At 36.1% G+C, this 21904-nt stretch overlaps 1 protein-coding gene across 1 annotated transcript in view; it reads left to right on the top strand.

Moving 5' to 3' along the window:
- The first annotated feature begins 315 nt into the window (after nucleotides 1–315).
- LOC135157080 (uncharacterized protein DDB_G0271670-like) overlaps nucleotides 316–21904 on the top strand; it is a 128474-nt gene continuing 106885 nt past the window's right edge. The window contains exon 1 of the mRNA XM_064111572.1: nucleotides 316–410. Within this exon, the coding sequence (XP_063967642.1) occupies nucleotides 316–410 (95 nt within the window). The remainder of the gene's footprint in view (nucleotides 411–21904) is intronic.

The following is a 21904-nucleotide window of genomic DNA, read 5'->3' as shown; positions in this document are numbered from 1 at the left end:
TTTTGCTATTGCATAAGAGGCATATATATTACTACTCTATATTGCGGTAGATACAGTTACCTGGAAGGAAATCGTCTACCTAGACTCCTGAAGGAGGATTGCATGCAGCTTGAATATGAAAGGATTAATTTCATGTTGAAGCATCATTTACATGTACATCTCGTAACAATGATACAGATTTGAGTGGTTATTGAAACATCAGCATTAAGACGACTGCATTAGGAGGGAAAGAAAGGACAGAGAAAATAAAAGCTTTACTTCGCAATACAACTTTTCGATCATCAATTTTGTAACCTTTGGATAGTGAATATCACCATGGCAACTGAAGGAGGAGAGACCAATAGTTCGTTCCAGGACCAGGACCAATCCAATGGACCTAATTCTGATAGCAGGTCCAAACAGGGAACAAGGTACGTTGCTGTATTTGTAGTTGCTATAAATATTGATGATTATGATGGTGATGAAATTTGCTGTGATGGTGCTATGTCATTTTTTTGTCACTTCAACAATTTTTAATGTCCTTTTGTTAATACAATGTACACTCTCAAACATGAAAGGGTGGAAAGTGGAAAATCTCCTTTGAAAATGGTCTAGGAGTGACAGCATTTTTAATAAGTATGGAAAACACTGTCAGCACTAGGTCCTTTTCCACTCTTTTTCCATCCTTTTTCCTTTTGTGTTTAGCGTAAGCTGAGCTTTTTAATAAAGACTGGTCTACACAATTTGTGTGAGAAAAAGAAGAGACAGAAATAGTTGCATTGCATTACATACATGTAATATACTACAGATATAGAAACTGCTGAAGCCTGCCATGATAGTGGATTGTTGCTGCTGCAATGTTGCCTTTTTTGTCATCAGTTTTGTTATGATTACCATTCTCAGTAGCTTCCTTCATTGTAAACTAGACTCTCAGAGATTGCTGATTAATTTCAGGATTTGTGTGAGTGGAGTTTTCAGAGTAATTTTGAACAGCAATCATGGATGGGAAATACATGTGAATAATTATATTGATGCCATTGATGTGCCAATTACACTGTACATGCCATGCATGCATACATGTACATGTATGTCACACACTTAGAAACAATTGATTATAATTGTTAAAAGCTATGGTGGCTTATAAATCAAATGTTACAAAGATCGATTATCCCTTTTATTAGCATTTTGTGCTGTTACGCTACTACACAGCTATTGAAGAAATAGCATGTAAATACTAGTATAGGTTGATGAGGCACCCCAGCCCTCCCCCCTTTCCATTGATGAGAAATTGCCCCTTAATGCCCCTTAATGATGAGCAGCCCCCTTTCCCCCACCTTTATTATTGACTTAATCACTTAAATCAAAGACTCCTAACCCCACCTAAATACACGTTTAAAGATGGCCTTTTATAAGTTTTATAAACTTGTTAAAACTGAACTTGACTGTAAAATCACCTTTCTGATTGAAATAATGTTTCATCTCCAACAACAATAACAACAACAAAAATAGCTCCATTTCTAATAGACAGCTGTATTTCCACAGGGCTTTTAAGTTAAACACATAAGGTGTAGGCCTATAAGTCATGCAATAAAGATTATTGATACCCTTAAATTTGGCTGAATTTTTAATAGCTAATTAATAGTCTTGTCAATGTTATGTTGATACATGTAATATAGGCCTACAAGTTTGAATAGTTTCATAATAAGTACTCTCTGAATTGATGAATGGTTTTAAAATTTGATGTTGTTTATTCGGTTTGATGGTGCTGTTCTAAAAAAAAACATGCCATTGAAGTAAAAAGGCATAAATATGAATATTTTGTACTTGAAGATCAAGGATGTTATTGAATGAGATTGCTGAGATACAAATTTAGTTTGGATATAGGAAATTAGGTTTGTTTGATTTATTTTAAAGCAGAGGTCATATTTCCCCTCTTTTAGAGCGACTGGCCATTCATTCACACAATTTAAAGTCTTTTTTAACATTAGAAGACATTGCTTGTGAGCTTTGGAAAAGCACTACTGGTAGTTTCATTTTAAATATCTTCTGTCATACCAGGGACGTGAGAGGGAGGGGTGTTTTGCAAATATTTTTGCTCTCAATTAAAAAAAATTATTAGCAAATACAATATGTATGGTTTGTACCTCTTACATGTAGCTCAATGCATCATTCTATATACTGAAATATTTTACACATCATTTATTTGCGGCTTTATTTCTCTTTCTCTCTCACAACCCCCCCCCCCCCCCCACCACCACTCTCTATTTCTTCTTTGTAATACATCTTAATCCCATATCCTCTGCTAAGCCTCCTTCTCTTCATGATGTAAATTATTTCAATGGATATATATATGTACATATGGTGATATTTCTTTGGATTAAAGCATTGTGAAAGACACAAATTCAATATCATTTGTGAACCCTACTCCTTTTTCCTATAATGAATTTCAGTTCTTAAAATGGTTAACAGTTTTGCAATGCTGGAATATCTCTACTTTATGCTAATGGGTTTTATCCAAACGGTGGCTTTTGGTGGTTTGGATGACATTCCAAATGCCACAGCCATAGATAAGGGTAGGCCTACCATTTTGCCCTTTTCTCTGAAATGAATTCATAATTTCAATTCCAGAAACAGCAAATATCATGGTACTTGTACATGTGTACAGTATGTCCTCTTTTCTAGTACACTCTAAAAAATGAAGAACTAATTTAGCTCTTAAAGAGCGTGTATAGTAACTGCATGAACTAGACAAATCAGCACTCCAAAGTGCAGTCACTATACGCTCTCTTTAAGAGCTAAATAAGCTCTTTGTTTTTCTAGAGTGTAATAGTCTTGAACACAGTCTCCAGGATGTTGTTTTGATTAGATAGGTTGTTATTATAATGTGGTTATGAGAGAAAAAATCTTGAGAAAAAAAAACATTAAAAAAAATAAAAATAATGTGGTATGAGCTCGACAGTATTCTATTCAGGAAATTAAGTTTTTTGTTCAGTTTATAATTTCCATTTAATTCACATTGTTACAATTCATAAATACACCAGTGATCAAACTTAATCACACTGTATTATAATAAGTGAATTGAAAGGAGAAAAAAAAGAAGGGGAAGAAAGAAGGGCATAGAGCCATAAAGAACACATTGTCCCACAGTGTGTTCACAGTGTGGAACACATAGTGAAACTACCTTCACACTGTTAAATTTGAGCATTTCAACTGTGTGGATCACATATTCACATAGTCGACCATGTCAACACACTGTGAACAGTGATATTTGTCGAGGTGTCCACAGTGTGAAAATATCTTCACACTGTTGAATTTGAGCATTTCAACAGTGTGAATCACGTATTCACATAGTCAACTATGTGAACGCGCTGTGAACAGCCACACTGTCGAGGTGTCCACAGTGTGAAAATATCTGCACCCTGTTGAATTTGAATGTAAACAGTGTGAATCTTAGAGACGACTGTGAATACGCTGTGGACAGTCACACTGTCGAGGTGTTCACAGTGTGAAAATATCTTTACACTGTTGAATTTGAGCATTTCAACAGTTTGAATCCACATACATGTAGACTACTATTCCAACACACTTACCGTCCACACCATCTAGAGGTAGCCAGTGTGAAATTGATTTTGCACTGTTAAATTTGAGAACTTTTAAACAGTGTCCATTTTAACAGAATCCGTCTCCATTTCAATCGCAAAAACTCCCTGGTGACTCAACGTAGAGTGCATCCAAGTTGCTGATTTAAAGCTTAAACCACTAATGCGACTTGCAAGACCAGATGAATGTGATTAAATAGAGTTAATCCTGTATAATTGCACACTTGATGCCTCTTTATTGTGGGTGTAACTAACACTCATTATTTCTCAGACACTCCCTTCTATAAAAGATGTTTATTGTTGAAATATCTGACCTGATTTCCCTTGACTTCATACCAACAAATGTTGATTGGTTTCAGAGGCTTGACAATTTTCATATTTTTTCAAAATTACATCATTGGTGATTACCCCAAGTCTCAAAGCTTGTTATCAAATTCTACTTCTTTTTGCAGGGCCCATGTTTTTTTTTGTACCCAAGTCTGCATTTAGTTTAATGATCCAAAGAGTATTCACTTTCAAACTTTGAATTTATAATCAGACATTTCATAATACTGTGAAAATTATTAATTTGTGTGAAAGATATGATGTAGTATTAGCTAATCTAGGTTGAAATTACAATCAAAATGTCTGAATATGAGTGGCTCCCAGACAAATAGATTTTTCTTCTTTTTGGTGGAATATCTTCTTGAGTATGGAATATAATGCAATTTTAGGTTGATATTTTACTGTTTTTTATTATTTATAATGTTTGGCTTGCTAGAGCGGTATTAGAATATTCTAAATCTAGATCTATGATGATTGATGATTCATCTTTTTGTTAAAGATTTTATTGTGTCATTATCACTCAGCTGCTTCAGTTGGGCTCTAATAATGATAATAGGCATTTATATTGCACCAAATAATTTTTCTTCCTTCTCTATAAATGATGTTCATTTTATTGAAGTGGTAAAAATTGAAATACAATTTTCTCATACTGATGCACATGTTGGTACATAACATGTATACGTAGTTCACATAAAAGACTATAAATACCACTGCAGTTAGTTTCAGGTTACGAGAAGCATATCATTGTTGGAATGTTAAAAGCTTGTATCTCAAATTTCAGAAAATTATTAAGACAGCTCAGAATAGACTCATGACAACATTACACGTTTACAACCTTTTATTTGCCTCTGAGGAATAATTTTTTACGGAAATTACAAATGTAGGCGGACTAGGCGCTTGTTTTCGGACAATAATATTTCCACCATTGCCATATAAAATAAAGCTTTTTCTGTGCAGCCCTCAACATTGGTTAATTCTAAGATATGACGTTTTGACACCCAACATGCAATATTTTATGACTAACTTTATTTTCACTACCCAATAGAAAGAAGATACTTTGAATGTGGCTGCATTTGCATTGCATTGTGGACGGTGTGGTTTGATGGTCTCATCAATCTATCTCAGAAGAAGAGATGTTGTTTGTTATTTTTGCTTTAGTGTTGAAATGACAGTGAGTGAATACACATACATGTACACAGCAAGAAACTGTGTGGTGTTACATGTAAATGGTGTGCATAGAGCACCAAAACCGTTCATTTTGATTTGGTGTTACATTTTGGTTGGTTGGGTATTACAACACCTTCGGTTGTTACTATTACACTCATTGGAGTCGGATTGTTCACGCTCTAGGGCGCAATTTTAACACCTCAGGGTCAGGGGCATGAGGTTGTCAATTGGTTTCAGCTTTAACACCACACTTTTGACAATGTAGCAGTGTAAAATGAAATTATAGAGCAATGAGGGGGGGAGCAGTGTTTTGGAAAGGACACAGTTTCCATCGAGTGAGTTCACAGTGTGACACACAATATGAATTATCCTAACACTGATAGATTTTAGTATTTTAACATGAATCAGTGTACAAGGTGTGAAATTATTTTAACGCTGATAAATTTGAGCATTTTCACAGTTTGGTTCACATAATCCATCGTGTGAACACACTGTGTGACCCTGTTTATTTCCAGTGTAGATATGGTGGGACAATATTTATCTTTTAATATAATATTACATGCTGAAAGAACACAATGTGATAACTATATTCACAGTGTCCCACAGTGTGCTTACAGTGCATTCCCAGTGTGTTCATGTGCTCACAGTGCTTTCACAGTGTGTTCATGTATTCACAGAGTATTCACAGTGTGTCCAAAGTGTGCTCACAGTGCATTCACAATGTGTCCATGTGTTCAGAGTATTCACAGTGTGTTCATGTGTTCACAGAGTATTTACAGTGCGTTCACAGTGTGTTCATGTGTTCATAGAGTTTTCACAGTGCGTTCACAGTGTGTTCATGTGTTCACAGAGTATTCACAGTGTGTTCCCAGTCTGCTCACATTGTCCCACAGGAATGACACATGATCATAGTGTATTCAGTGTGTCCCATATTTTGTTTGCAGTGAATTCACAGTGTGTTCACATTATGTTCACAGCGTGACCACAGTGTGTTCTTAGTGTGTTCACAATGTGTCTCAGTGTGTTCGTAGTGTGTAATTCGTCTTCATACTGTTTTAAATGTGAGCATTTTAACATTTATATATCTTCACATAGTCCCCTAGATGCAGAAAAACTGAATACTCACACCAAAGAGGTGTCTACATTGTGAGATCATCTTCACAATTTAAAATTTGACTGTTCTACTAGTGTGAAACACATCTACCAGTAGTCCAATGACTGAAACACTACGAATACACTCAGTGACACCGACTGTGCAAACTTTCCGTCATTAAATTCTAGGTGCTTTCTTCACTCCCTGAGGAGTTTTCCAGCAAATGTGAGGCATACGCAATTAACACCAGGGTTGAATGGGCCAGTATTCCTACTTGTATGTACCATGTACTCTGCATACATATACAATTTGACATTGACCCCATTTGTGATGTCTGAATTTTACCAAATATCTATGGGTTTTTGAAGCAGAAGGAAATTAAACAAATTACAAATTCTGCAATAAGTGTAAGTATTAATAATGTGAGTGAGGTGACGTCAACATGTTTGTCACACTAGCTCTTACGTTCATCTAGTTCTATTGTGACATCATTGAATAAAGAGAGTGGTTGATAAACATCTTTCTGCAGAAGGCGAGATGCTATTGCAGCTCTTCAAATTGTGGTATTCAAGAATTGATCTTGGTTTTGATCATGAAAAAATGACAAGAGCTGTTATGCGCTTTTCTTCTTTATAATGACTGAGGAGTATGCGTCATCTCTTGTAAGGAACAGAAGCTGCAATCACACTGGCCTGATGAAGAAAAGTATCAAGTATTTTGCCAGTGTACAAAGAAACTAATGATTTCCCCAAAAGAAATACATGTATAGTATACAAATCAAAAGTAAAAAAATAAATAAATAAATCAGAGAATATCACAGGGAATTCTCAAAGGTAACTTGGTGTTTATTATTAAAAATGAATTTAACTTTTATTTTTATCAATTTATCAGTGAGATGAGGTTTTAAGAATGTTAATTTTATTAAATAATGTGAACATTTCAAACCACACTCATGAATTATAGGAGCTTTTAATTTCTTTTGATATATGTAAATTTGGAAATGAGTAGGTATTTTGAACTTTCAAAGCTCAACAAAAGTTTTCTTCAGCATTAAATTATGTCACGAGTCTTCAAGGTTTATTGTCACAATTGTACTAGATCTAGATCTGGTACATTTACTTTAATCTTTACTTGTTTAAATCATGAGATCTGAGTTAAAAACACTAAATATTGTTAACACAGATATGTACATATGGGACAGTCTATTATTATTGCTTGGAAAATACCCAACACCTGGCAGGAATGCAATGCTTTTCAGTGTTTGTCACTCATTTCTCGGCAATTAAACTTTTTCTACCATAATAATTTGGCACAATTTTGTTATCCTTGAGATAATTAGGCAATCATTTTGGATTCTGTTTTAACTCACTATTAGATCATGCGTTACTGGCATAATTTATGTTTAAAGAAACATTAATAAATGATAAAACTCACAGGTTGGCTATACATATTTCTCAAGTGGGCAGGTCTGAATACCCAGATAGATAGGGGGTGATATAGATCTACGGTTTGATTGGTAATACATGAGAGGCCGGAATAATTCAATTAACCACAGAAGAAAATGCATTGGATGGGCATGGATGAAAAGAAGGAAATAAAGGAGGATGTCATGTGGTTAGTTACTGGTAGTCTTGTTGACAACACTCTAATGATGAAAAAAGTATTGATTACCAGGGGTGTGAGAGTCGAAATAATAATATGTCCATTTACTGCAGTTTATATGTGCATATACACAACTGCGCTTTGATACTTGGTTTCATAATATTACCCGGGCTGTAGCTGAGCCGTCATATTAATAGGCGCTGAAGCGTTCAAGGAATGAATCCTACCCGGTACCAATTCACCTCACCTGGGTCGAGTGCAGTACAATGTGGATGAATTTCTTGCCGAAGGAAGTTACACCGTGGCTGGGATTCGAACCCACGACCCTCTGTTTCAAAGTCCGGAGACTAATCCACTGGGCCACAACGCTCCACAAATCCTTAACAACCAAGTTCAATTTTCAATATCTAATCATCAATAAGTTAAACAAATTGTTGTTTAAAACTTCAAACACTCGTTGTTTAATTGTTAAACAACTGCTGTCAAGTTCATATAGTACAGTATACAGTGTTTTCACAGTACCATCATGATTTAAAGGGGAAGTTCACCCTGATGAAAAGTTTGTTTTAAAAGTACCAGAAAAATATAATAAAAGGTATTGGTGAAGGTTTGAGGAATATCCATTAAAGATTATTAAAGAAAGTCACTAGAATTTTAAGTTTTTGATTTGGGACATCATACTAGTTGTCTTAAGAAGTTGTCTTCTTTCATTAGCTGGTGTGAAATAATTTGGCTGTTGATATACTGAAGGTACACAGGGAATAATTTTTGCTTTACAAATTTTAATAACATTTTTGGTCATATTAAAGAGAAAAGCTGTCAACTAAGTTATGTACAGTCTTTAATTGTAAAAATATGCTGTACAAAAGACTATGCGTAGCAGTGTTTAAAAAATGTGGAGGAAATTGCGATGCGATACCAGGAAAATTATTCCCTGGTACGTGTGCACAATAAAACCCATTTCAATATTTTTAGAAAATTACATTTCATTGATATTTTAAAATCATGATACAGGGGAATCTGCTTGCATATATGAAATCCCAAATCTATGATTAAATTTCTAATAACATTTCATATCTGTGCTGGATTTTCCTTGAACCTTCATTGATATCTTTATTATTTTTTTCTGCTTCTTTTACACTACAATTTTGTCAGGGAGAACTTCCCCTTTAATGCATGACTTGTGAATATATTAAACTCTTTTGAGTATGAAAGAGAATATCGAATAAAGAGTATGAATGAAGAATAGATCTGGGTTAAATGCATGTTGCTGTAGTCATGTTCTGGGCTTTAACAAGGGCAATGTTAAGGTAGAGTTTCTTATTTCATGAGGCCTTGTGACAATGGAAATCTTATACTCTATGCCAAGCGCCAATCACTTTCAGTGCTTGAAGACAGAAGCGGATCTAGAGGGGGGGGTTGGGGGGTTGCAACCCCCCCCCCCCCAAAAAAAAAACAAAAAAATCCGGGGACCATTTTTTTAAATCTTATCTTTTTTAGATGCAAGAAAACGCCATTTTCACACACAGATTTTCAAAAATTCCCCCCTCGCTCGCTCCGCTCGCTTGGACTCGGTCGCTACGCTCCATCGCATACCACCCCAACCCCCCCCCTTTATAAAAAGCTGGATCCGCCCCTGCTATTGTAGAAGTTTATACCAGTATCTTTACAATGGGATGATTGGTGATAGTAGTTTGATACACTACTACCCTGTCTAAACCAACCAACAGATTTCCTGGCCTACCCAACTTGTTGAGTTCTCCAAAAGTGCAAGTCACTATTCCTATTTCATTACTTTAATACTCATAAAATACTAGATTATTCTTGATGGGTATATAGGCCCTAAAACAGTTATGATGGTATGCATATATTAAAAATAAAAATGTTTTATGCTGTAAATGTGGTGATTTTAGATGAACAGTTGTTTTGATCAGGTGTCTGGTCAAAATAAAATATCCGCATATTTTAGTCTTTATCATATATTATTAACATCTCAAGCATGGAATAGGCTGAAAAATTAAGGTTACGGATTGTTGTCTGTAGTTTTTAATAGCATGGACTGCCTTTAAAGATAAATGCCCAGACAGGATATGTTAAGAGAACAATACAAATTGTTTGACAAAAAGTGTCAATGACTTCTACACTTTCAGAGTTTTGGTGGATTTGAATATTAGATGATACTTGAATAATTTAACAGACTTTGTCGTTGCCTTAGCGGTGCACCGCTGAAACCGGCGCGGAGTTGCTTAAGCGTTGGTTTATCGGTAACGAGCGTTGGTTCAGTTGTGACGCGAGCGTTGAACGTCAAACCAAAGTTCATCACCGCAATGGATCGCTGCTTCAACGCCCGACACCGTTCCAGCAATCCCGTGTCCGCTCGTAAAGTCCTTAAAAGGGATGGTCCAGGCTGGAGATATTTATATCTCAGTAAATAAAAGAGTAAAATTCACAGAGGAAAATGCTGAAAATGTAACAATGAAGTTCTTGAATTTTAAAGATTTGCGTTATTCCGTTGAAACAGTTCTAGGAATGTCCTTATGAATATTCATTAGGTGGGCAGATGATGTCATATCCCCACTTGTTTTTTTGTATTTTATTATATGAAATTAGGTAAATTCGAAATTGTTCTACCAAGAACTAAAACAATTGCATTGACAACTGATTAAGTGCATTATTTATTTATTGCCGCAACTTATTTCATCATAATAGAGATACACATCATTTACACATGTATGAAAAAATGAAACATTTATGATATCATGTAATAACATATGAAAAATGGAAAGAGGGGATGTGACATCATCAGCCCACCTAATGAATATTCATGATGATGTGCATATAACTGTTTACACAAAATATTGATAAACTTTATAATTCATTTCGTTATTTGTTATCCGATTTTGATGAAATTTTCAGCATTTTGCTCTGCGAATTTTACTCTATTTATTTAGATATAAATATTTTCAGCCCGGACCATCCCTTTAATGACACACTCCTCAGATTGAAATCCTATACCCTGATTATGTAGGCTCAAAGACCCCAAGAAAAATATGTTCAATTAAAATGGTTAGGCCTGGAGTGATTAGATATTGAAACAAGTAAAAGGACATAAGATTTAACTAGCATACTCATCATCTTGATTAGATGCTTGAGGTACTTCAAAGCATGTAACATAAAAATAATTTACGTGAGTGAAAGTGGATGTAACAATAATCATATAAGATTTACCTGGAATACGTTTCATCTTGATTAGATGCTCGAGGTAGCACTTTCACTTCACTTAGCAAATAAACAACAACAAACTAATTTAAGTGAGTGAAAATGGATAAGTAACAATGATAATATAAAGATCTTCATGTAATACTTTCCATCTTGATTAGATGCTCAAAGTGCTCCATAGCATATTGAGAACAAAAAAATTAATTTGGTTGAATAAAAATGGATGTACATAAGATTTACCTGGAATACTTTCCATCTTGATGAGATGATAAACATGCTTCATAGCAAATTGAAAAAAAAGTATCAACTGAACAAATGGATGTCTGTAATAAGATCGCTCTTACACATTTTTTTGTTTCCTATTTATTTAGTGCTCCAAAAGGAGAAGAATTATGAAAATGCTTCAATGTATATTTACATTTCCTTCTTTCTTTAATAGCCATCTACGTACACGTAGTCTGCAGGCACAGACACTAGATTCACTATGTACCACTAGCGTACCTACAGGGGGAGGAAGAGGGGGCAGACTGCCCCCCCCCCTGACGAGTCACAACCCATGCAAGGGACATATCCCTGCCCCCCTGACGAGTCTTGAAGCCCTTTTTTTTATTTATTTATTTTTTTTTGCTTGTCAAATTTTTTTCTGGTACGAAATCCTTTATTTGACCGTGGAAGACCTTTTTTTTTGGGGCGGACGAATTTGCCCCCCCCCCCTGTGAAAAATCCTAGGTACGCCACTGCTATGTACTGTTGCTGGCTTTACACTGACATAGTCATTTGAGTCTAGTCTTCACTCTAGACCTGTTATTGGTTGAAGTGTCAAATATGAGGTGAGGAATATAGGAAGGGAAAGATATCATTTTCAGCTCCTCATTATACCAGTGTATTTATTTATTCAGTTTTATTTAAAAAACAGGGTAGTCCTTTCAGAGCCCAAAGGCCTGCTTTACAAAAGAGCCATGTAGACATAGAAAGATTTACAAAATAAATGAAATACAATTAATATAAAGTAAAATATAGTACACAATCAAAATTACATGACATATAAATGCTATCACATTAACTGAATCAAAACAAAAATTAAAAACCTATATTAAAACCAAAAGACAATTTAAAAGACAGTGAAAATTATTAATATAAAATGGCATAAAAGGAGAAATCAAAAATGGGTAAAATGAAACAAACAAAAAATACACAAAAGTATCGCAAATACATAAAACATTTAAGATTTATGCAGTGAAGTTGGCACTTGATTGAGAATTCACTTCCGCGTGTTGTATGCCAAGATCAAATGGCAGGCAATTTTCAAAAGGGGTTGCGTTTGTTTTGGAATCTTGACGTAAGCTCTGTATGCTGTTCTCCGCTAGTGTAGCTCTCTCAGAGATAAACAGAAGCTGTTTAGTGAAAGATGCCGATGCGGAATACGTTCATTTGATGAAGGCATCCTTTTCATTAAGGAGTGTCTTTATGCAATGTTGTTTTTCCCTCTATTATGATAATTATGATAAAACTCAGCCTACTGTATATATAGTTCTTCCTGCCTATATATGCTCCTTATGCAATTTTGATGCTTCTTGGCAAGATCAGAAATCTTGGCCTAGCTTGCAGTGATACATCATACGAAATACTATTTTGTTTTTGTATATATCTGCTTATATTCCTTGCATTGTATATTTGTTTTGTATTATTTTGTACTTCTTGCTTTGAACAAAATATTAGCAATTGCCAGTGACATTCTAATAAATTCAATTCAATTCATCATATATAAAAAAATTCTTTCATACTGGAGGGGAGGGGGCAAGGTGGGCGATTCCCCCCCCCCCCCCTTCCCCAATGGGTCCTCTAATTTGTATTAGCCAGGGATATATTATGCAGCGCTTAGAAACATTGTATTAAGCATATCTAAATGTTGATTATTGCTAGTAGTATTTGTCCTTTGATTGAATTCATCTTGTAGTTAATTTCCAGATACAAAGTAAGGAGATGAAAGTGTGAGAGAGAAAGAAAGAGTGAAAGAGAGAGATATCATGAAAAACAGCTGGCAACATTTTTCTCCTAGTGAGTGAATGAACTGGGGTTTGCATGCATAACGTAATACCTGGTTCGTAATTGTGATTACTGCGTTGAAACGAAGGGGGAGCGTGTTCAACATACTGCACGGGAATATTAGGGGGTTGGAAACTATGTGAGAATATGCTGTAAAATTGGATGATAATCAATATTGACAGGTAGATGAGGAGCCAAGTCGGCGTAGTCGGCAAGGTGTCGATCTACATAGCGTACAAAAGTTATGGTTCATAATCGTGAAGAGATACAATGTCTAACAGAATAACCCAACCCAGGCATAGTCTACAGCAGGCACATGCATACATGTATAGTGCAAAATGCAGAGTCTGAAGTAGTAAGACTAGATTCACTCCATGTGACTGGTTCTAATCAGATAGTTTGGAGTCTAGTCTTCATTCTAGACATGGTTTTGGTTAAGTGCTAAAATTTGAGTCTGTGCTTGCAGACTAGGTGCTGGATGTAAAATTGGGGGGGAGGGGGGTTAATATATGAAACTCGGGTCTCATCAGTTAAATGAAGGTGTTTAGTGGGACCAAAGGGGTATGGGAAATGGAGAAGGGGTGAAGTACGTAAAGATAATAATAATAACATAATAATAATATAGGTACATTTACCCAGGGAAGCCACTTCAGTTCTGAAAACTTTCCCAGTGGGCCCTGCTATTATTATTACCCCGGCTTTAGCTGGGCTGCCAAGGCGCTCAAGCATTCAGGGAATTTCTTCCTACCGGGTACCCATTCACCTCACCTGGGTTGAGTACAGCACAATGTGGATACATTTCTTGCTGAAGGAAATTACGCCATGGCTGGGATTCGAACCAACGACCCTCTGTTTCAAAGTCAGAAGACTAATCCACTGGGCCACAACGCTCCACAAAAGATGAAAAGAGGGTGTTGGGGGGGGGGGTTAGGGCATGGGACTCTGGTATGTGTCCTCCTCGGTACTCAAGATGAAAGAATAAGGATAAAACTCTTTAAAAGGGGCAAACTGAGGTGCAGGATTTATGGGGGCAAGGAGTTTCTGCTCTCCGATACATATGATCTTATTCAAATTAAGATGAAAGAGAAAATGAAGGTGTAGGATGTGAATCAAAGAGGCAACAACATGAAGAGGGGGGTGAGGACTGGTGCAAGATGCAGGGGGCATGATGAGAAAAGACCCAGTTACCTCTAATTCCATCTTCATATAGATGGACAGGTCTTCATGGTTATCAAAGAAACAAAATTGCCCTATATAATAGCAGGACCATGCATTTCTGGGTGCCAGATTGCATCTCGGTTGTTCCGTGCAGGTGGCCATTTTACGAGCCACAGCTGAGTGGGTTAAACTCCAGAGATTCCTATACGATTGAAGAACTGGTGGAATATAGCACGCTTGCAATGTCAAACCAACACAGGGTACTGACATCGTCTGACAGTGTGGAAGTAGTCGAAAAGTGAGTCGCTTTGAAGGTGTTCCTTTCTTTCTAATTTTGTTTCTGTTGCAAATAATGCAAAGGGTCTCTTGTCAGTTGCCACTTTGATTCTTTTTTTCCTTTATGCATTTTCTTTTGTGGATACCATGCAGGGTCTTGTAGACAGTATTTTTGAAATGATCTCTATATATATATCAGATGGGGAAGGAATAAAATAATAAGAGGCGCGATAGCTCAGTCGGTAGAGCGGGGGTTTCGGATTCCGGTGACCCGGGTTCGATTCCCAAGTGGTGCGCTAGTGCCCTGTGGTAAGGCATTTATCCTCATTACCAGGTCCCTCGGAGAGGACCTTAAGCCGTTGGTCCCCTGGTTGCTTGCTCACAGCTAGGCATTCGTGCTTTCTTAGCAGTCAGGTAAAAAAACCTCGGTATAACATTAATATTGATGATAATTTGGAGGAGCTGTCATAGCTGATACTATACATGTAGCTTCATATTGAAGAGGTTTGTGGTTGCATCATGTAGATGAAGTACTCTTGAAAAGGGGTTCTTCTCAAAACTTTCACTGAAAGGTCACACAACTTGCAGACATGTCCTTTCATTTCTGGACTACTTCATTTGCATGTCACCACTGCAAATCTCTTCACCTACCACCCTGCAAATCTTCCAAGCTCAAAATGGCTGTCTTGTAACCCAGCAACCAAGGTTTTAACTAGGAGGACCTATTACTTTGAAGCATTAATATTTTCTTGGAAGTTTGGTAACATAATTACCACCATGAATTAAGGCACTCAACCATTCGCGGTAAGCAAATTTATTCGAATTGAAAAGTGTAATTTACCTTTGTATAGACCAAGGAAATGCCATAATGTGTTTCAAGGGATAAAATTCTCAACTTAAGTACATTCTTCTATTTACTTTAAGGAAATCTTGATGGCTAATTGCATTTTGTAAAAATCATGGAGCATTCCTGACAAAATTACAAACACAAAGGCCCAAATTCACAAAGGTGTTTTTTTAACCATCCGTTGATTCCATGGTTTATGCAGATTTCTTGCAAAAATTATGCTTATTTACCGCGTATATGAACAAATTTCCAATGCAGATGCACGCTTCGTCACAGTGCGCCAAATTGACGACTATTTCCATGGTTAAGTAAGCTATTTTATTAATGAGTCAACTCTTCAGACAGTGGACTCATGAATAAAATAGCATACTTAACCATGGCAAAAAAACGTCAATTTGGCGCGCTGTGGCAAAAAAGCGTGCATCAGCATTGGATATTATTTAATATACGCGTTAATTAAGCGTAATTTATGCAGAAAATCTGCATAGACCATGGCTTCAACCAATGGTTTTCAAATCCACCTTTGTGAATTCGAGCCAAATAGTTTTATATTTATCTCTAGCACATGCAGTGGTCACTGCCGATATTACATAAATTACCTTCAGTCCTGGAAGTTCCCCTAATTTGTATAAAGTTATTGAGAATCAAATAATTTACAGGCCCCAAAATTTGGGCTTTTAGTGGGCCTATACAGCGTTTCTCTAAAATAAGTCTCAACCCAGGTGAGGTGAATGAGTACCCGGCAGGATCAATTCCTTGAATGCATGCGTGCTGAAAGGCAGCTTGAGCTAAAACCGGGGTAATGATAATGATAACGTGCCTCGGAATAGAATGATTTTCTAGATAGATGGCGCTATATAAATGCCTATTATCATTATTATGAGACAAATTGTGAATATAAATATTAGGTTAAAAAGTTTCTAGTACAGACTTTCACTGTACATACATTATGTACTTGAAAGAAAAAAGGGAAATTAGTTATCCATTCAAGTTGTTCTAGACTTGCAATCAATCGACAATCGTCATTCACCTTGCCTGGAGGCAGCAAGCTTGATTGTGAATGTGAGCAAGATGCATTATGGGTAAACCCTCGCAATCTGTGAGTAAATCCTGAATAAGGTCATGACTATTGGTGACGTGCCAATTACTTTAACCGATCCTCGACAGGAAAATGCTTCTTTTAGTTGTTATCATATCAAAGGTGTTCACTGTAAAAAATACTGGGTAAAAGTTTTACCACCACGAGGTTAGTTATGTGTCCAACCAATTTTGGGCGGTATTTTACCCAATGCAGGAAGCATATTGTCTAGTTAAGTTAAAAAATAAGCAGAAATTACTTGAGAATGGGCAAGATTTTCATCACACTGGATAAATCAATATGCCCCAAATAAATGCCCAATGTTGGTTGGACACTTAATTACCCTCATGGAGCACTTTTAACCAATATTTTTTTAGTGTTGTTTCAGTTTTGTACATGTAGATCTACTTGTATGATCAAGTGTGATGCTTTTTTGAAAAGCCTCCCCAGTTCCCCATTGCCCTCTAGTTCTGTAAACCCTGGTGGTTGTGTTTCAACAACATTTGAAATTTTCATTTAAATTAGATTTTGCATCTTTTTTTCCATCTTATCGATAAAGAGGTAACAGTAAAGTAGAAATAATGATAGGTATGAGCAGTGATGGTAATATCTATCATGAAATTGTCTAGTTGTTTCTACTCGTTCATACATAATTTTTATGCACTTTTTTCATTTGTACAGCTTTTTTTATTCATCTGTACTTAATCTTATCCAAGCAAAGATGCTGGGTTTTTTTCTAGGTCAGTAATTTGTCTAATTGGATCTGGTTTGTGGAGATCCTTCCCCGTTATCGCAATCTCGATAACTCCGCACAGCCGACAGATGTTTGGAAATCATCGGAACGACCCCTTTTTCGATTTCACCCCCTACTAATTTGCAAGGTAGCCTGGGAATTGTTTAGTGAGATAGCTATGGGGATGCTAATGAGACTGCTAATGTATCCGTGGAAGAAATAGTCATGTAGTCAGTGAAAATTAGTTTGGCATGGTTGGAAAACGGAGACATGCTTGACGGGGCAGAAAGCTGAAAGAGTGGTAAAATGTAATTTCTTGAGAGAATTAGGTGTTTTTTGCCATTAACCCGTGTTCAAGAATTTTGTTGTCTTTCAAAATTAAAGTTTGGTGGAGTTTGTCGTTAAAGTGTTTGTGCTTTGTAATCAAGCCGCCTCAAGCAATTTGAGATGAAAGGGCTTTGGAATATCAGAGAAAGAGAAAGAAAGAGATGAAAAGAGAGTATATGAAAGAGAGAGAGAGAGAGAGAGATAGATGCAGGTAGACAGGGCGAGAGGGGGAGATAGGGCTAGAAAAAGACATTGGAAAATGGGTATAGGAGCATAGATGGAAACTATTTACTTTTTTCAGCAGTGTTTCATCCTTTCTATAAAATAAAAATACAGCAGAATTCATGAAAAATTCTCCTTTTCTCAAAGTCATATTATACACACGTCTAATTTGCACACAATATCCCTTTTCATCCCTCAAAATACTTCAATTTTTTTATGGGGTTGATACAATACATAAAACCGTAGATTTCCCCATAAATCACACAAAGTGTAATGATGATTTCATGCAAGGGTAATTTTCTGCACAGAATTGCATACTTTCAGTCAGACTAAGAAGATAATATTAAAGATATAGGCATAATATGTTAAATCTATTTTTTTTTTTTGACAAAACACGGGTGGATCAAATGATGTGTTAATGCGTGTGATGCATTACTCATGCCCTCTTTGAAGAACGCCCCTATGAGAATGGATTTCGGGGTTGTCAGAAGTGGAGAAAGTAATTTGTTGTCCCACTTGAAACAGAGTTTTTGATTTCCTATATGTTTGTTTTTCATCTTTTCCACACAAGCTAATTATATTCCTTTTAAAAGCTAGAAACTGTAACCCTGTTCCTTAGTAACTTGTGAGGATGTGATTCTTGAGCAAGGTTCTGTGCCCCTCCATTTTATAAATCCCGGAAGTGCCCCTGTTCAGTCCACAAACGGATATTGTTTTTTAAAACTTTGACAAAAATATTTGCATCATAAATGACAAGGGAAGTGCATTGTGAGGGTGATTTATTGGTTAGAGGTCTGACAAGGAGGAACTCTCTAGTTCAAACAGCCATAAATTATAGTCTTGTTTGGCTTGTAACAAACACATTCATTTGAGAAATGTTATTGGTGCAGTACGTGCAGAGCACTGTTGCATATGTGGAGTAGCCTTTTCATATGTTATTATTGATCTCTGTTGAGTCTAATGGATTAGAAAAAATAAATCTACAGTCGAGTGTTTAACTCGGTGATATTCGCCCCCCCCCCCCTTCTTTAATCCACATATTATGCATTTTGATCTTTTATAAAATCTATGAGCAATTTTTGTAAGATCTGAAAAAAGGGGAAGAAAAGAGGGAAGCAGGAAAAGGGACTTTGGTCGTGCGTCTCAACATTATACACCTTTTGTTTAATTTGAGAGAAATGAAAATGACATCAGAATTATATCAAGATACCCTGGCAACCCTGGTGTTCTGACCCAGAGATCTGTTGCGTATTACTTTTGCCATAAATAAAAACTCTGGCAAATAAACTTATGCCATTGACACCGATGGCATGATAGAGCCAAACATTTCGAGTGGGCTAGATATGGCGTATTGCATGATTTTTTGAAAATTTGTGAGAGGGCGAAGCAAGCGAGCAGAAATTTCAACATATTTATGCAAAAGATCCAATTTTGTAATAGATTTTGACATAATATTCAGAAAATATTATCATATTTCACCATTCTCCTTTTTTCTCTTAGAGGGGCAAGAGCCCCCTCCCAGCACCCCCATCTCTACGCCACTGATTGACACTGAACACACACTTTCGAAAAATTGAATTTGCTTTTTTTTTTTTTACATGCAACAGGCCCCTAGTGGTGGATTTTACTACTTATTAATCATATTCACAATCTGAAGATTGGTTCTAGTTGATTCTATTACTTCAGTATCAATGTGATTTACTTTACCTAGATATGAACACTATATAGGCAACAAACGCTTACATAATTCTGTCATAAGGTTCCTGGAGAAAATTAATTATTAGTAATAGTGTTTTTGTACTGCACTTTATCCAAAATGGCCAAAAGCGCTTTCAATATTAAAAGAAAAAGTAATACATCAAAGTATAAAATGAAATTTGCAATCCTAAAACTCTGGACTGGAAAAAAGAAAAAGTCCCTTTTGAATAAAGAAAGATTGTGACTGTCTGATTAAAAGTGGTAACTTATTCCATGAATATCACTATGTTCACATCTGAATTAGATAGTGGTCGGTGGTAGCTGTACCTCTGCAGGCATGTAGATACCTAGTGTATTAACTCAAACATTCTTAATTTAAAGTATTTCATAGAAATTCTGATTCCTTTGTATAGTGTGAATATGTGATATGTGAATGTTAAGTTAAAAGATTTGAATTTTGATCTTTTGAGATTTAAATGTTAATCCTTTAGGATTAAACATAAATCCATTGTTCAGCTATAGTCTCTTTTCACAGCCAATGTGGATATATTCTAAATCCTTGAAATTTAGAGTGTAGTCTAATTGTCTTTAATAACATTAATTGGAATGATAGATTGAATAGGTTGAATACTGCAATTGATCATTATTTATGAATATGATTATAAGAGAGAGAGAAATAAGAAAGAAAATAAGAAAGAAAGAAAGAAAGAAAGAAAGAAAGAAAGAAAGAAAGAAAGAAAGAAAGGAAGGAAGGAGAGAGAGTGAAAGAAAGAAGAAAAGAAAAAATAGAAGAAAGAAAGAAAGGAAGGAGAGAGAGTGAAAGAAAGAAGAAAAGAAAAAATAGAAGAAAGAAAGAAAGGAATGAGAGAGAGTGAAAGAAAGAAGAAAAGAAAAAAATAGAAGAAAGAAAGAAAGATAGAGAATGAAAGAAAGGAAGGAAGAGAGGATAGAGACAGTGGAATGGAATACAAAATAAAATGTGAAAGAAAGATAGACAGAGAGGGGTGGGGCTTTCGATAAAGAAAAACATGATCAAGTAAGAGAAGTTTAAATTGAAAAAGCGTAAAAGGAGAGCTAAGATGAAAAAAGGGAAAGAAAATTATGAAGAAGATAGTGAGAGATGAAGTGACATGAGGAAGGGAAAGGGAGGATTATCACAAGAACCATAGCGCTGCCGCTGAGAAATTATTAATACGAAATGACTTTTACGGCCAATAATCTTTCAAGGAGAACCAGATGTGCGATTAGGGAAGCATTGAGGGGTCGCAGAAATTTTAATTGCATCTGAGAATGCAACATTGCTCCAGAGTGTGTTGCGGGGACATTGCCTGCATGGTCAATATTGAAAACATAATCACTGGTAAAATTGGATGGGGGAGATTTGATTAAAGCCACGGCTTGTTCGTCCATCAACCATGCTGTCAAATGTCTCCAAGGCGCCTTGTATTTTGTCACTCATTAGTTGGCTCATTTTATTTGTGTATGAAATAATATGATCTTCATATTTTATTTGTAAGGGTATTTTTCTATGAATTTTTCATTTTATCTATTTAATACTCCAGTCTAAAATTTGCATAACAATCTAAATCACCATCACTACATAAGCTGTCATACTACTTCGGGGTAGGAAATGATAGTTATTATCTAGAGGCTTTCTTTTATCCATATTGAGGCAATTGGAGAATTTTGTGGCTTATTTCTTTCCTGTCAAGGACTAATTTTAGGGGAAACAGGCTTATGCAGTAAAAGACAATTATCTATTCTGCCATAGTTCGAACGAATGGTTGCCCCCAAAGCATGCATTTTTGGAGAATTTTAGGGGGCGACTTGGGATTTCAGGACGAAATCACCCATCACCTATAACCTTCCTCGCATACATTCGTAATTCCGAAGCTTCGTTATTCCGAAGGTTCGGATATTCCGAAGGTTCGTTATTCCGAAGGTTTGTATTTCCGAAGGTTCGTAATTCCGACGGGTCGTTAGTCCGAAAACGAAATGAGGTTCGTAATTCCGAAGGTTCGTTAGTCCGAAAACGAAATGATTAACTAACGTAATTTCGTTTTCGGACTAACGAACCTTCGGAACAACGAACCTTATTTCGTTTTCGTATTAACGAACCTTCGGAACAACGAACCTTATTTCGTTTTCGGATTAACGAACCTTCGGAACATTGAACCTTATTTCGTTTTCGGATTATCGAACCGTCGGAATAACGAACCTTCGGAATAACGCCACAAATGTTCGGATTAACGAACCCTTTTACGTTTTCGGATTAACGAACATCGAGGTATAGGCAATTTACGTGTTTCGAAATTACGAACCTTCGGAATTACGAACCTTCGGAATAAAGAACCTTCGGAATTACGAACCTTCGGAATTACGAAGTGTAACCGTATTTCCTACCCTATAATTATTTCAGTTTTAAAGTGAAATCATGGCATCCTCTGGGGGCATGTTAAAGGACAAGTCCACCCCAACAAAAAGATGATTTGAATAAAAAGAGAAAAATCGAACAAGCATAACACTGAAAATTTCA

The sequence above is a fragment of the Lytechinus pictus genome, chromosome 16, assembly GCF_037042905.1.
Source record: "Lytechinus pictus isolate F3 Inbred chromosome 16, Lp3.0, whole genome shotgun sequence".
In the NCBI taxonomy this organism is placed as follows: Eukaryota; Metazoa; Echinodermata; class Echinoidea; order Temnopleuroida; family Toxopneustidae; genus Lytechinus; species Lytechinus pictus.
The sequence above is the reverse complement of the archived record's forward strand: the minus strand, read 5'-3'. Positions and strand labels throughout refer to the sequence as shown.